The sequence below is a fragment of the Anopheles moucheti genome, chromosome 2 (assembly GCF_943734755.1).
Source record: "Anopheles moucheti chromosome 2, idAnoMoucSN_F20_07, whole genome shotgun sequence".
NCBI lineage: Eukaryota > Metazoa > Arthropoda > Insecta > Diptera > Culicidae > Anopheles > Anopheles moucheti.
The window spans coordinates 58,098,324-58,115,185 of record NC_069140.1 but is presented as its reverse complement, the minus strand read 5'-3'; the positions used below and the strand labels follow the sequence as shown (position 1 = coordinate 58,115,185).

At 41.5% G+C, this 16,862-nt stretch overlaps 3 protein-coding genes across 3 annotated transcripts in view; 2 read left to right on the top strand and 1 right to left on the bottom strand.

The window, feature by feature from the left end:
* Positions 1-588: 588 nt before the first annotated feature.
* LOC128298971 (RNA-binding protein 25) lies at positions 589-5,468 on the bottom strand. Its single transcript, XM_053034797.1, has 6 exons — positions 4,788-5,468; positions 4,445-4,713; positions 3,387-4,361; positions 2,339-3,312; positions 1,878-2,251; positions 589-1,752 (listed from the first exon to the last, which is right to left on the bottom strand). Exons 1-6 carry the CDS (start codon positions 4,863-4,865, stop codon positions 1,660-1,662), a joined length of 2,763 nt encoding a protein of 920 aa, XP_052890757.1. The 5' UTR covers positions 4,866-5,468; the 3' UTR covers positions 589-1,659.
* Positions 5,469-5,868: 400 nt separating this feature from the next.
* LOC128298970 (WD repeat-containing protein 6) lies at positions 5,869-9,108 on the top strand. The gene is made up of 3 exons (XM_053034796.1): positions 5,869-5,946; positions 6,011-6,772; positions 6,836-9,108. The coding sequence occupies exons 1-3, from the start codon at positions 5,886-5,888 to the stop codon at positions 9,106-9,108; spliced, it is 3,096 nt and encodes a 1,031-aa protein (XP_052890756.1). The 5' UTR covers positions 5,869-5,885.
* A 956-nt stretch (positions 9,109-10,064) lies between these two features.
* Positions 10,065-16,862, top strand: part of LOC128298972 (solute carrier family 35 member F4) — a 32,242-nt gene continuing 25,444 nt past the window's right edge. The window contains exons 1-2 of the mRNA XM_053034798.1: positions 10,065-10,163; positions 10,874-11,037. The gene's annotated coding sequence lies outside the window, so the exon portion shown is untranslated. The remainder of the gene's footprint in view (positions 10,164-10,873; positions 11,038-16,862) is intronic.

Below are 16,862 nucleotides of genomic sequence, written 5' to 3'. Positions count from 1 at the left end.
TGCTCAATAGAACATTCGTAGGCTAAAGTGAATTGTTTCATTTTTTGCAGTGTTTTCGGCAAAGATTGTTATGCGAAATGAATAACAAAGGTCATTTTAAAGTACAATTGTTTACAAGTTCTACGAAATCCACAGAAAATCATTTTTCCCAACGTATCTATCCTACCGAATAACAAATGGAGGTTTTTGTTTACAAAGAAAGCTACTCTCTATCTCTTGCTCTTACGAGCAAGCTGTACCAAAAGTTTTGAGTTACATCCACTACACATACATTTCTTGGCACGATTCCCATTCCCATAGCTAATAGGCCTTCAGCCAACATTAAGATTTTCATGGAGAAATTGTACTGCTAAAATTGTTCAACTTCCTGAGAAAACCTTTCTCAAATAATTGATAAATCTATTTCACTCTACTTACATGTAGCAGTTTCCCGCTGTCATCCGCCAAAAGAGCCCATAACAAACTCTTCATAGCGTTGTCCTCCATTCAAATAATACATACATTCGCTGAAAAAAAGGATTAGAATTAGCTCAAACATCGATTGGTACATTAGCATGCAAGTGTTATGGGTATACGCGTAAGACACTTAACGCAAAGGAATTGAAGGACCATATTTTGCAGACATATTGATAGATGCCTTCGGCTGAGTGTGTATTTATATGGCTTTGTTGCACTATGTTTGGTAAATGTTGGTTTTTCTTACACATTCGCTGTACGTGGCATAGTGCTCCCTATTGTTTTCGCATCTCTATAGTGGACAAGTCGTGAATGGTTAACGTTTTAATAATGTCGTTCTGAAGACGCTGGGAGCTTTTTCCGTACTATTATTTACTCACAAGTTTTTAGTTTTTACATACACTCGTTTTCGAAAAACGAACATTACAAAATAGATCAAACCCTTTCCGCTACTACTATTGCTATTCTTCCCACTTAAACCCCTGTTACCGGATCGATGCAATGGGTTCATACTAAATTATATACGCAGACCAAACCAAACGTTTTATCTCTAATTCGCCCTTTCAACAATCCTGTGTCACTGTCTCGTGTCTAGAGTACGTCTAACAAAGAAATTAAGAAAAAGTATAATATTAAACAAGACCTAATGGCAATACAATCTCACTAACGGTTGTTCTACCAAAAACAGTTCAATGAACGTAGAACACCTTACTTGGGCCACAAATAATGTAGCGCCTCCAACTTATTACAACTCCGGCTTTTTTTGCTTAGTGGGGTTTGAAATATTGAATGATGTCATTTTTAACTGAAACTCCTTTTACGCTGGAGACTCTTTACGGAGATGTACTTAAATATGTCAACAGATTCTTGGATTGTACATCATGTCATTATACCACAAAAAGGATGCAGTGGGATAAATCTGGAAAAAGGTTTATTAGATGGATGAGTTCGTACTCAAGACATTCCTTCTTCCTTTGTAGAACAATTTCCTAGCGTTAACGGTATAGCTTAATCAAGTCCACCAGCATTCATTTCACAGACCGCTGTCGACTGACTCACCGGTCTTAGGTAGGGAACATATGAATGAGCTCCTTTTTGTACGGCCACATTGTTTTGCATCCTTCCGTATTATTCCATATTGTGAAAATCCTTTCTCATTTTGCTTCGCATCGTCATGGCTGGCATATGTGTTCGTGTTCGTACCTACTTCGCCAGTCCTACTTTTTTTGCTTCCACTTCATAGATCAGTAACCGCCACATTTTCACCACGAAAACCTCAGCTTCCTCATCGAGAACCTGGAACGAAACAAACAATGTTCACTGATAAATAGATGACCTCAAAGAAACAATGTGCTCATGGATATAGGTGACAATTGAGCTAGATTCATTCAATGGCCGGATTGGAAATCCATGCAACTCACCATTTGCACATCATCCAGAATGCCCTGGGGAGTGCTACCGGCGAGCACCTTTGAACAGATGAAATCCACCAGTGTTGGCTCCGGTTCCCCTATGTACTCAATGATCTTTTTGTTTATCCACGGTCGAATTTTCTTCTCGATCGTACTATCGATCTCGTTCCAGTCGAGCGGATAGTTAAAGAGCGAGCTCTTCTCCGTTGGTATTTTATCGATAATACTCTTAATATTTTTGCGTTTCTCTTCCTGCGACTTTTGTGTTTCCCGATTCGAAGGATCATCCTTTTTCCCTTTTGATGATTTAGGTGCGGAACCTGCGGGCGTGCTATTTGCTGTTCCAATGGGTGTGTCCATCTGACCTCGTCCATCCTCATACTCTGCACAAAGAAGAAGAAGAAGAAGAAGAAGAAACACGTATAATTAGTAATCAGTGAATGGGTGGCAATTTCGGAGCGCACTTTTACCTAATGGAACTAGCTTTCGTTTTTTAGGACCGTTCGATTCTTCCGTATCGTCATCAAGACTGTTGAACACGTCCTTCATCTCGAGCCTTTTCTTTTTCGCGTTCACGTTCAAATTCAAACTAATTGTGGGACCCACAGCTGATTGTTGGGGCAGCAGCTGTTGATGGTGATGATGGGACGATTTGTCCGATATAGAGTTCATCTCGCTGTTACTGTTTGCATCTGGACTCTCGGGAATTCCATGCTGCGAGTTTGACCGTATCGAGTGCCGAGAGCTATCATCGTCCAGCATTCCGCCGACTCCACCGGATGCATTCACTGCTCCGCTACCATGCCCCATCAAACCAAAAGAATCACGTGTTTCGGAACCTGCATGTGGAGGATGCTGTCCAGCAGAGGCTACACGTTGTTCCACCGCATTGTGGTGAGTGTGGTGATGCTGATGATGGTGATGGGGGTGATGATGGTGGTGATGGTGATGATTACTATTACCCATTCCATCCATTATACTGGCCGAACCTGAACCAGGCCCATTGGACGCACTACTGTTCGCTGCTTGCAGTGCACTTCCGGCTGGTGAATTGAAATTGTCCTGCCCACTTGAGTCGGACTCGATTGGTTCCGCATCAACGGAAGCAAGTTCCCTCGAAGCTTGCGCTAATACGTAGCGTTCCTTATTCATGCGCTCCCGCTCCTTAGCACGCTGGCGTTCTATTTCGCGAACCCGTTCCCGCTGGAGCTCACGTTCACGTTGTTGCGACTGCTCCAGATTCACGTCGATCAGTATTTTCGGTTTGTACAGATCTTCGCGTTCTTTTTTGGCTTTCTCGAACTCGAGCGTCGGGTTATCGTACTCTCCACTGAATATCTTGTTCTTCAATTCGTCCAACTCTTCCTGCTCCTTGTTGCGATCCTTGGAATCAGCATCAGCTTCGCGAACTCGTTCAGCAAGTCTTCGTTGGAGTTCTCGCCCCCTATTTTAATTTAAAAGGAAGCATATTATAGACATCGTTACTAATAATAGTTGCACACAGAATGTCATACTCACTTGTAGTATTTTGGATCATCACGATCATCGTCATAGTCCTCGAGAAACTCTTTCAGTCGCTTCGCTTCTTTCTCACGTTCCTCCTCTTTACATCGATCCTTCTCCCGGTCCTTTTCGTAATCCTTGGCTTTTCTCCTTTCACGAGCTTCCCAGTTCCGCAATCGTTCCTGGTATGCCGCCTCCTTATCGCGGGCTTTCTTCTCGGCTTTCTTGCGTTCGCGGGCCTCCTCCTCCATTTCCTTCTCTTTCTGGATGTCGCGAGGATTACGGTTTACCTTCATATCCTCCCGCTCGCGATCCCGTTCACGTTCCCTTTCCCGCTCCCGCTCACGTTCTCTTTCACGTTCGCGCTGCCGTTCCAAATCCCGCTCACGTTCGCGTTCACGTTCACGCTGCTCTCGCTCCCGCTCACGCTCACGTTCTTTGTCGCGTTCGCGCTGCTCACGTTCCCGCTCACGTTCGCGATCCCGTTCACGATCACGCGATCGCGACCTGCTGCGCCGCCTAGATGAATTTGAAGTTTTCTTATCTTTCCTAGGCGACACTGAGCGTCGCTGTTTCTCTTCTGCTCGCTTTTCTTCACGCTTCTTACGTTCTTTTTCCTTTTCCTTTTTTAACTCTTCTTCCTCGGTGTATTTGCGAAACTTTCCAATCTCCTTGTTAATTATGTCCCGTTTGCCATCTTCTATGTCTACCGTTTGCAGCATTTTCTTCTGTTTTGCTTGCGTTTCTTCTTGCTGCTGCTCAGCCGCAGCCAGTTCCTCCTTGAAGTCTTCCAATATGCGACCGATAGCTTCCATTGCATCATCATCACCCCGCTTTTCCGACACTTCGTTCGTTGTTTCGGCATTGCTTTCATCCTCACGGAACGAATCGAGTAGTGCTTTATTCTTGGCATCTACCTTAGCTACCAGCTTTTTACCACCGACCTCTAGGTCATGCACCAAGCGCACGGCTCTCGCGCCTCCGGCAGGACTGCGAACAAATTAAACAACGTTTAATTTAATCTGTGTGATACATTTCTACGTACTATTCTCTATTACACCAAACATACTTACTCATATTCGCAAAATCCGAAGGTAGATACACGTTTCCAGTTAACCACTGTTCCGCAAGTTGCAAGAATCTGTTTTATCATTGGGTCTGGCACTTTTTCACTAATGTTACCCACAAACACGGTCACTATCGGACCATCGTACACAGGTTCCGGTTGGGGCGGAGGTTTGTTGTTATACATCTGTGGACGAGAGCCAATCGTTGCCCCGGAACGGAAGCTTCCGCCACGATTAGATGGAGGTGGCTGATTCATAGCCGGGATCATGGGTTGCTGTAACGTAGAAATATGTTTATTTATGTTATTCAATCAACGTGTTTAGCAATAAGTTTCTCGTCATATATTACCTGTACTATTGGTGGAGCGATATACGGGATACCAGCGGAAACTATCGTGGTTCCCGGAGGTCTGGGGTGAAAAGACATGATGTTGGTATGCTGATTCACTTTCTTATATGAAATCCAGTGTTATTTTTTGTTCAGAATACAGCAAATTTAGTCAACAATCTCCGGTAAGGCTGGGTTCCAGCTTCCTGAATCCACTGTAGAACTTTTACCAAAGTTGTTTAGTTGTTTTTACTCCTTCCAGCAGACGCTTGCATTGAACATCAGAAAATCTCTGGATATCTGTCGGTCGGTCAGTTTGTCAACAATCGATTTATTATGATTTGGCTTTACACCGATTAGCAGCCCATCACAGTTGCTATGGTGGAGCACAATATTGTTCCGCTTGCCAACCAACCTTCCCGGTATCTTATACGGGATACACACACTTTGCACACTGCTACACACACGTAACCCCAGCCCAGAGGGTCGACGGAGGCGCGCTAAGATGGAAACGAAGAACTTTTTTTGCTTCCTGCCGTGTACCGCTCAACTTACAGTCAATGTGGCATACAAGGGTAATCCTTCGCGTAATCAACGTTAACGGCATATAAACGATTTTCACTTCACAATATACGCTAGCTGAGAGCCGGTTTTGAGGAAATCCTAGAACAATTTCTTAACAATTGCTAGCCCATCCGTGCAAAAAAGATTGGACGACTTCGCGTTAGGCAAGGTAGAGAAGGTCAGTCCGTTGTCTACATTTTGACATTTGACTTCGCAAATTTGACAATCAGTGGACCAATTCTTTTTGTCCCAAAGAACAATTTTGATTTTCGAATAGAGCAAATTGCGCTCCTTCCATTTGCAAATCATAATGAAGCAATCAACAACAACAATACCCATTTGTATGAAAGATACATTTTTTTTATCTGAAAAGCGTCAGATTTGAGCAGTTAACCTTTTGGGTCAATATAATTCATCTTCAATCAGATCCCTAATGTCTAAATTGGGCAATTTGTCCGAACTGCGACTATGATTTCCTGTGAGATTTCCTGTCACGAGCTGCTATAAAAAAGATAAACAAACTTTGTACCGCAAAAAATACAACCGGCGCGAATCATGCGGGTTCTTACTGATGCAGCTTGCATTCGAGTGCTTTGTAACGAAACATTGTTAATAGGTATAAGCAATAGGCAAGTTTAGGTAACAGAACATTCACGTTCTTTCCCATCGTCAAATTTCAGCTATCGGAAACCAGTTGCTGCTCGTGTACCTCACACCGAATGGAACCACACATCGTACATTTGCCCAATTGCCACGGATCGTGGATAAAATTCACGGAATAGAAGCATGCATTATCGAGTCTCGAAAGTATCTCGTAATTATTCACGCTGGTCGGGAAGCATACAGTACCGTTGTAGATTGCCAGACGCATACATTTTCTGGCAGTGTGATGGTCGTTATTCCCGAAGAACCGTGCCAGCAACCCGTACCTCACGTTCGACGGCGCTTACATGATTGGATTAGTAGTATTTCACTGCTCTCTCCTACTCAGCTGTGCATTGTAACATCACATGGTGTAGCAGCATTATTAAAACGCGGGGAAAACAACCGTTATTTGGAATGGGAATTGGTTGATAAAAGTCCCTGCGAAGATGGATCTACGCTTTATTGTTCTACTATTACTGGCCGACAATGGGATAATGTAGTCGTCCTCTCCGGAACTGCTCTCGGGCTTTTACTTATCTGGTCCGTAGCAGGACCAGAAGATTGTCGTGGCAGGGTGCTTCAAAGTATTTCAGCTCACAATGGAGTAATTTTTTGCATTGCATGCGATTTTGCTTCCGGTTTGCTGACCACTACTTCTGATGATCGCTCAATAAAATTTTGGAATGTGCGATTGACGATCAACAATCAAGAATGTTCCAAATCGGTAGTACTGCAAGAGGAACGTTACTGTTTTGCCCACACCGCTAGGGTATTCCAGTGTCGAATCATAAATGGAGGTAAGTAGCAGAAACAAGGCCCAATACGTGCCATGTCACTGCAACTGTGTTTTTTTTTTCTAGCTCATCGATCGTTAGTGGCATCTATCGGCGAAGATTCTCATCTCTGCCTGTGGACTATTGATGGAAATTTGGTATTGAAGAAACGTTTAGACGAAGGACCAACACTATGGAATATGGACTATGATCCTCAAAGTGCTACAATTTTTATAACAGCAAGTAATGGAAACTTGCATAAGTACTGCATTCGATACTTCATTGATGGTAACGATAACTTTAACAGTGACCAAAGCAATATGGTAGACATAAGTCCAGTGCTGGCGGTAGGCAAACATGTATCAAAAATTAAATACCTAACCAACGGATTTATGGTAGCTGCTACAAACCACAATGAGGTAATGCTACTAGAGAACAATGGCGCAATAGCACATAGTTTGGTAAAGCCAGAAGACTTTAAATTTAGTCTAATCGAAATTGGAGGAACAAATTTCTACCTAGCTAGTGGTAGAACTATCATGGTTTATAACGTAACAGAAACAAATTGTGTTCATCTCGTAAGGATTAAAGACGTATCATTTAACCAGAATCCTTTCGCTTGTGCGAATGACGGGACAGAGATAAAAGAGAGTCCCGTAAGGTCCTTGAACTTCTGTGCGCGATCAAAGAATGTTGCCTTATGCGATGCTAGTGGCCGTTGCATTGTGTTTGCAGAATCACTTGAAACAATTTTATCGTGTCATAGAATACCTCACGCAACTGAAAGATGGTTGACGTCCTTTCTGGTGCTCAATGATGAGCTACTCCTAATGGCCGATCGGTCTGGACATTTGTATCTCTTCGACAAATTTCACACCGATCCCGTATTTAAGCTTTCGAATGTGCATGGTAAACTAGGTATCACCACGATCACTGTGGACGATAATCCAGCTGTACAGCTGTCGGATGGATATACCTTAAGAACAACGGGTCACGATGGACGAATTTGTGAACTGTTCGTGAATGCCATCTCAAAAAAGTTGGAATTACTAACTTACACCAAATCAACCATTGGTTGGATCGATCGAAAAATGGTCCGTAGTTCCAACACATTTTACCTAGGTTTTAATGATTCACATTTTCTCATGGTTGATAAAACGAATGAGATATATATGCAATGTGACTGTGGAGGAGGGCACCGGTGTTGGGATTTCTATTTCGACGAAAACTCAGAAACCTTTGCGTATGTTTTCGTGCAACATAAGCGACTGAAAAAAATCCAATTTACGATGCGGAAAAATATCGGTAGCGAACTAACGCTTCCACGTTTCAATTGGCACACACGTGCCTGCAATGTACTACAGGTAGCTGGACGGGGTGATTCGCAATTGTTGTTCTCAGGAGGTGAAGACAATATTCTACGCATAAACATTTTGAACAAGGGCCAGATAGTGGAAGAACCTCGTAAACATCTGTTCAATCATATCTCCAGTATAAAAACGATTGTAATTAAGCATTGCGTAAAGAGTGATAGCTTGCTAGTGATTTCTGCCGGCGGTAGGGCACAGATATGTGTGACGCGTGTGGATTTGAAAACCTTTCGCATAAAACAAGAGTATGATTACATGCTGCTGGCGACAGATTCAGAGCGAACCCGATGGAAAACGAATCGGCAGTCTACGTTCGATCCGGAAACAAAATTTATGTGTGCATGCTTCCTGTCTAACGATCGAATTGTGTTCGGTTGTTCGGATGGGTTTGTAAGAATCTATCAGCTCTCCTTCCCCGACGGGCATGTTTCATTATCGTTGATAAGCGAAATATTTTACGGGCGATGCATTTTAAAGATGGTTGGCATTGCCGTGAATGGAAGATCAATGTTTGTTTCGATGGCCACCGATGGATTGTTATGTTTCTGGGACGCTTCGTGTCCTAATGAACCTTTCTATCGTCACCGCCACCATAGCAGCGGAGTGAATGCCGTCGATGTAAAACAGGTGGATTTGGAAAAGTTTGTGTTTGCCACGGGGGGTGATGATCAATCGGTTACGGTATCGCTGCTAGAAATAACTCTGCCAGAAGGAAAGCCACACGTTCGAGAGATAAAAAAATTGTGTGAAAAGTATTTACATACTGCACAAGTTACTGGGTTGAAGTTTCTGGACGACGATCGACTGATCAGTGTTGGTATTGACCAGCGAGTTTATGTCACCAAATTTACTCACTACGATAAGCTCGTAGTTGAATACAGCACCAACACATGCATTGCGGACCTGAAAGGTGTGTCGTATTTACAACACGAGAAGGAACTAATTTTATATGGTTGTGGTATAGAAATAATGAAACTAGAAAATATATGATGCTATATACTATAATATGAAACAAGATATCGACCGAGTAACCTTTCACTATTTGGAGTAGGAAATGTCTTGAAACGAATGTGAATTGTATGCTAGATTAAGTTACCTTCAGTTCTAAACAATACGGTCTGGCCGTTCTTCTTGCATTATAAAAAAATATTAAGCAAGATACCAAGCAGCCTTTAGATAATGTTATATAAAAAGCTACTGATCATTGTGAAATATATTAGTGTTCAAACCGTTAAGAAGAAAGGTTTTGTTCTTTCCAACAGGTTATGGGTCCAGGCGTAAAACTGAGATTCTATCGTTAGAAGACCTGGTAATAATATTTTAAAGTGGTTTGCCGTGTGGGCTCGGTCGCGTTTCTGAGTGGAAATGGAAGTAGAATCATTGGAAATGTCCAGGTGAATTTCCAGTAATTAAACGGATCGAAACGGAAGAATGTATAGACAAATTAAACATTCGTTTAAACTTGTCTTAGAGCTTTCTGTCTGTATTGTAAAGAAAAGTGAAAACGTTAGAGCTCTTTGTGTACTTAGGTAGAGTTTTCACAATTTTTCAATAGTATTTTTAGTCGATAAGTTTAAATTTAAACGACAAACAGAACCATTTTTAATACGACGCAGAGCCGAAGGAAAACGTTACGATAGTGTGGCGTAACGCATCGTCCTTATTGCATACACTACCGTCGATCTTGCACACTGCACAAACGGTGCGTGTGCGCGCTATGAGTTCTGGTGAGTGTTGGATCATATATTTCCATAGGCGTGAAGAGCATGAAATTTTCCGAACGACATGTTATCTCTGTTTTGCTCAATGGACGGGACTGTAAGCTAGCTTCGGGTTTTCACGAATTCCAGAAATAGAGAACCACCGGACTGTACGCAGCCATTATGCACAGAGCAAGCATCCTGGTAGTGTCGCACGTTCATTGTTCTACCACTGTAGGCCAAAGTGTCTGATAGCAGAGGCTGATAACTTGCGTTACAAAACGGAAGCAATTGTGCGTCTAATTCAGTGATGGTGATCAATACCGTTATCTACATTCATTAGGTGTACGTTTTTCTTTAGTAGGAAGAAAATTTTCACAGTGCATAGTGCCAGCCGTTCCTCCATATGTCAACGCGTACGGCAAAGGATGGATGTAATCGATATTGTATTATGTGCCACTAGTTCATTACGGCTCGAAAAGGGCGTATTAGCTGTTGCTACATTGACCGTCAAATTTTGGTGGAAAAAATGGAGTGTATCCCCAAATACCCCACCAATGGGAAATGATGCGAAGGGATGAAAGGGCAGAAGTGCTGTTCTGATTAGATGAGTTTTTTTTCTTTGCTTTATTTTTGGTTACCCATGACCGTGGTCATTTACTGCGCACGACGAAACCGACAGCTACTGCTGTTTGCTGATTGTGCGAGTGTTTTGAACGTGTTCGGATTCGTATGGCTTCGTGTATTTGGTTACTGTGAGTTTTCATCCTTGCGACGAGCGCCTTGCGAAAGGTCGTGAATCTTCCCGCGTTCCAACCGTTCGGTATTCTCTTGCGGTGAAGCAATTGCGATGTGAATTCAGTGTCAGCGATAGAAGCGGTCCACTTTACGAAGTAACAAATATTTTAGTATATCAACATTACTAATGCTACTAATGATGCCAGTGGTTTCACAATTAGGATTAGCATAGCATAGCATTAGCGCTTCGGGATGTGCCAGAGTTTGCATACTTGCTGTGTGTTCATTGCTCAACTTAAATTATTGCATTTTTCCAGCAGTGTGTTGTGTTCTGAAGGTTGTGCCACACATAAAACAGTGTTTATTGTAATGAAAGAAAGCTAGAGATGACTGTTTAAATTCGAATGAACATCGCAGCATTAAGGTCTAATGCACCGTATCAGCGTGAATGTGAAATGGAGCACCAATGAAATCAACTTATGTAAGTGAATAAAATCTTTAGAGTTTTCAAATATTATTTAAATATTATTCTTTAGCTCAGATATTGGGAGAGAGTTCAGTAAGAACAATAAAAAGCCCGGAAAAAATAAAACTAAGTCAGTAGCATAAAACTGAAAATACATGGGCTCCCAAAGTGTTGTTAAGGGACTGCTGGCAATGATTTATTTTGCAGAAATTATTTATTGCTTTTGCGGCTTGGTATTTGCCAGTCAGAATATTTGCAATGAATTAAGAAAAAAAAAGAGATAACATATCAACTTAACGTCAATGCAATCTTTAGCCGTTCCATGATTGGACCATTTTTTATTGTTCTTTAATTTTAAAGTATATTTAACGTTGCATATAGGATTATATTGGTGTCACAAGATGGCTGACAGGAAACTTTTTAGGATTTTTTTTTAAATTGTATGCTCAAATTTTGTAAGGATTTTGATTTTTGGATAAGATAAAAAGTACATTGTTTGAGTTTGTGATATTTAAAAGAGCTTGTTCAAGGCCCAATAGAAAAATGTTAATAGTAATAACGCATATATTGTTGACTTATACGTGTTTTTGTTAAAGTCCGTTGTTTCTGGTGTGTCGGAAAAAATACACCCCCCCAACATTTTTCCACCCCAAATTATTAATTCAAACAATTCCCTTTATACTACTCCAATTTGGTCTAAATATAGCAGCAAGCGTCCTCCCTGATATGAACACCCACTTTGAAGAGAGTTTAATTTTTAACTATCAAAAATCAATAACAAACCCTTTTGTTTCAATGTCTCGGGTACTTGTGTCCAATGAGGACTTGGGGGCTCGTGGTCATATTCGCTAACATATCCAGCATTTTCCTTCGGGCAAAACTGGTCTCTAGAAGTCGATGTGTTGACGATGGCCAAAAAGGATGATAAGACAAACGTATGCTTTATTATTCAAAACATTCCCTCATTCAGTGTGTGCCTAAATCCACCTAAAATGTTTGGATGCAATCCAGCAACTTCTGGGACAGTGTTTGACTTGACGTTTAGTTTACTTTCTTAGTGTAAACTTGTTCAGCATGGGTTTCCTTACGAATGGTGTTACACATAGCAAGGCTTCCCCTAGCAAAGTAAACAGACGACACCCCCGCCACAAAACATTTCGTTTTGACGACGAGACAATCCGTTAGGATAAGAAGCCCTAAGTCGCACTAACGCATGTTGGCGTACGCTGGTCGATGATCGAAGTGATGTAGCATTATCGATTTTAAATAATCTTATTGAAAGAACCGCCATCGTAACAGGTTTTAGTATCCATAACGAGATCGACCGCATCATTCGATGGGCATGGTGCGGGTAATGTCTACCGCGGGACGCAAATATAGTGAACCGTACTGATAAATGTTGTTCGACCGAGGACACAACCCAATCGCGGGATCGCTGACGGAATGCGGAGGGCCCGTGTGGTTTTGAGACTTCTTACTTCCGTTTTGTCGTGTTATAATACTTAATTCCTGGCACGTACCAGCACGCCTGGAAGCACGAACACGGTGGCAAAAGTTCTGACAAACCTGTAACCATCATCACCAAGGGTGCTAGCGGCCGTATGTTGCGTGTGTCATTAACGTATTTGATTTTGTAATCCTGCTTCCCTCTTTGCAACTTTCGTCACGATTTGCGGACATCATGCTGAAGGGCTAAGTTTAGCCGCACGGTTTTGTTTGTGTGCACTGTTTAGGTATTTGGGTACAACGGTGGAACACGGCGAAAATTCTACGATGCGATCGATTTATTTTCCGCCCGGGCACGTGATGTCGCCCGGCGCTCATACCGATACCGATACCGAAAGAACATTCCGCTGCTGGACATAGTTGTTGTGGTCAATGAAACATGAATGGTTAAACACTGTTGTTAATTTAATTTTCCCTGCGGTGATCCATCTGCCGGTTTTTTTCTGTACTGCACAATTCAAAAATAGCTTTCAGGGAGGCTTTCATGCTTTACCTATTCTATTTCCTACCTTATATGAGCTTCGCTGTTAATGAATTATTTTTTCAAGAAGATGTCTGGTTCAGATTGACCAACGTAATGGATGAGATCTCAGAATGAACCATGTTGTATGTTAGCGGGTAACCTGAATCTTTTCTATTGGAACTGCAACGATCTTGTTAATTTTTAAAACAAACTATGGATAAACCATATCGCATTACATTACAACATAAGCTCTAGAATACAGTAAACATTTTACGTCAAAGTACTTTTAATCCATATTCATGTAGTTTTTAAACTGTTGTTTTTTTTCTTTAGCTCAGTGGAGGATCAATCCCCTTGGAGGCCCAGGGCGGAATTTTTAAAGGGGGGCCTATAATTTTGCTAAGACATTATCGGTGTTAGGGAAGTGTACTTAAAACATGATTTAACAACACCAGCAAAATCTCGAAAAGAAAGATCCCTTGCGTACACCTCAGAGTTCTGTTGCGTAGCCCTGTAAATGGGCCTAGTAAGCTAGTCTTTATATAAACGTTTGTATGCGCTAAGGAGAACTACAACGCCACATTTTTTACGATTTACGTACATTTACGAATCCTGATTAGTCCAACGCCTTCTACGATTTTTTGCCGAAGGTACAGTTTTCAATCGGTTTACTTTACGGTAACAATCAGAGAAATTTCTTAGAAACCTGTTTTGCTCATGTTGATGTTTTAGGCGATGAACAACACAATTGTTTTAGATTTGCGATACCAGAAAAACATGTTTTTCAAGAGGTGACACCTGCAGTGTGGAATAAATTAGCCCATCACTATTGCATTGCATACTATCAAACCCGTGAGAGCGATCGCTAGTGTAAGGAAGATGGATGAAACTGAAAGCATCCTTCATCTCGCTCAAACTTCCCATCGACTGGTACGAAATTCCATACCAACCAGCTATTTCAGATTGCCGATACCAGAAGAGCATCCACGGAAGAGGTAGCACCTTGTACAGCAATTTTGCTCGAAAACCGCCGAAAGGTATGCAATGTTTAAACACTAACTTGTCCCTTTGTCGTGAAAAATTTCTTCGAAAACTACCAATTTCCGAATGTTTAGTACCAGGAGAGCATCCACGAAAGAGGTAGCACCTAGTATAGCAATTTTGGTCGAAAACCGCCGAAAAGTATGCAATATTTAAACACTAACTTTACCGTTGGTGGAGAAAAATTTCTTCGAACACTACCAGTTTCCGAATGTATAGTACCAGGAGAGCATCCACGGAAGAGGTAGCTCCTGGTACTGCGCCGTAAGGTATGCAATGTTTATACACTAACTTTGCAACCAACTTGCAATGCAATGAGCCGTAAGGTATGCAATGTTTGTACACTAACTTTGCAACCAACGTGCAATGCAAGTTTGGTGCATGCAAGAAACTTGCAGCAAGATGGCGCCCAACTTCGTACTTGCATGCAAACTTGCATGCAATCTTGCATGCAAGTTTTCGCATGCAATTTCTTGCATGCAAACTTGCATGCAAGTTTGCATGCAAGTTTGTATGCAAGTTTGTATGCAAGTTCTTGCATGCAAGTTTGTATGCAAACTTGCATGCAAGTTTGCATGCAAGAACTTGCATACAAACTTGCATGCGAAAACTTGCATACAAGATTGCATGCAAGTTTGTTGCATGCAAGTACAAAGTTGGGCGCCATCTTGCAAGTTTCTTGCATGCACCAAACTTGCATTGCAAGTTGGTTGCAAAGTTAGTGTACAAACATTGCATACCTTACGGCGCATTGCATTGCAAGTTGGTTGCAAAGTTAGTGTATAAACATTGCATACCTTACGGCGTAGTACCAGGAGCTACCTCTTCCGTGGATGCTCTCCTGGTACCATACATTCGGAAACTGGTAGTTTTCGAAGAAATTATTCTCCACCAACGGGAAAGTTAGTGTATAAACATTGCATACCTTTAGGCGGGCAAAATTACCAGGTGCTACCTCTTCCGTGGATGCTCTCCTGGGACTATACATTCGAATACTGCTAGTTTTTAAAGAAATTTTTCTCGATTAACGGGAAAATTAGTGCCCCGGTCCTGGTGTACTTTCGGTTATACTTTAAAGTCACAAAGTCGATTTTCTTCTTTGCATTTAATTAATTACATAGAAACAAATGTTTTGTATAACCAAGGAAGATATTTTTTATCAATTTTTTACCTTTTCGATTAATTTTTTTGCTATAAATTAACTCTGCTGGTAAATTCCCAAAACTCGCACAATTGGCAAAAATTGTTTGGGGCCCTCAACACGAGGAGGCCCTAGGCGACCGCCTACTCCGCCTACCGTTTGATCCGCCGCTGCTTTAGCTTTGGGTCAAAATTGAATACTTTTTGTGAAAATTTCTAACCAAATTTGTCAAAAACGGTTGTGAAACTGTGTGCGAAAAAATGTACAAGAATGTTCATCCTTTTCCGTTGGCCTACACCGGAATTCAGCGCCGAAAAAACCCATTTCCAATTACTTCTGTTCTGTTATTTTACAGCGTAGGCATTTCAGTGGTAATGCAAATGAAACGGTCTCATTTGAATACGAAATTTAAACGAACCTAAGAAGAAATGCCTCTTTTGTTAGCAAAAACACCTCTACATCCTTCGGGGAGCATGATTTTGCAATGCGCTAAAAGAAAGAATGGAGGCCCGGGCCAAAAACGCAAGGAGACAACAACTCGTTGATGGTTGTTAATATTTTTCATTCCTGCACCTGGTAAATGGTACATGAGACTTGTTCAGTATTTTTGCTGGCCAAAGCGAAAAAAAAGGGTTGCTTAGTGTTGCTTTGGCGTTGTGCAAAAAAGGAATGTAAAATATTAATTTCGAATGACATTTGCAATAGCTGATCAAGATTAATGATACTTGCGTTTGCTTCTTTTTCGTGTATTTTAATCTCTTTTTGTCCGACTAAGAAGGTAGATAGCGAACATATAAACAGTTGAAAATCGATTGAAATTCATACCCCGTCAACATCTGGTCGATTCTCATGCTACATCTCGTCGCTCTCAAACTGGCTATAAAAACTACCTTTAGCTGCGTAAAAATTACCAATGTTGCAGTTATTATTTTCCGCTTGGCAACATACACCACAGCAATGTGCTTGGTTTAATGTTCATTGTGGGATAAGATGGATAACCATTGTGTATTAGATTACACGTGCTTTTTCGCTGTTGTGCTTCGGTTCCATTCAGTTTTGTTTATTTCGTTCCATTTCCCCCGAGCGGGGTTTGTAACAAATCTTGGTCAATATTTGAGGAACTCTCGGACAGAGAACAAAGATTCATCTTTCAGACTACAAAAAAAGAAACGCCATCTAATATTACCGTTGGAGGTGCTGCGAGCATCTGTTAACGTTTTGTTTGTTTTTCGAGCTTCGGTATGTTGTGAGGAGCAAAGACCAGGCTCATACTCCGTATCCATCACCGGCTTTGCTGGAATTGTTCATATTTATGATACTGAGTTAGAGGAGTTGATTATATGTGGGTAAGTACCTGAGAATGTCCTGACACGTTCTGAACGTCCTGTTAAACATATGAACTAAACCAGTATTATTACATCTTGACAATGATTGACAAAACCCGTAATGTTGGCAACACTCGCCCAAGTTCTTAGGGTAAAGCTCCGCAACAAAACACCGCACAGAGTAACATATAAAATGTACAAGCAATCCCCGAGATACGCTATTATAGTGGATCGCTATAACCCGAGAAAAATCCGCGTAAATCGAATTTCCGCGCAAGTCGATTCCTGGTGCAATTTCGTTTATACTTCAAATTCATAGAGTCGACTTCCTTCTCTGTACTTAATTTATGCAGCGAATCAGGCG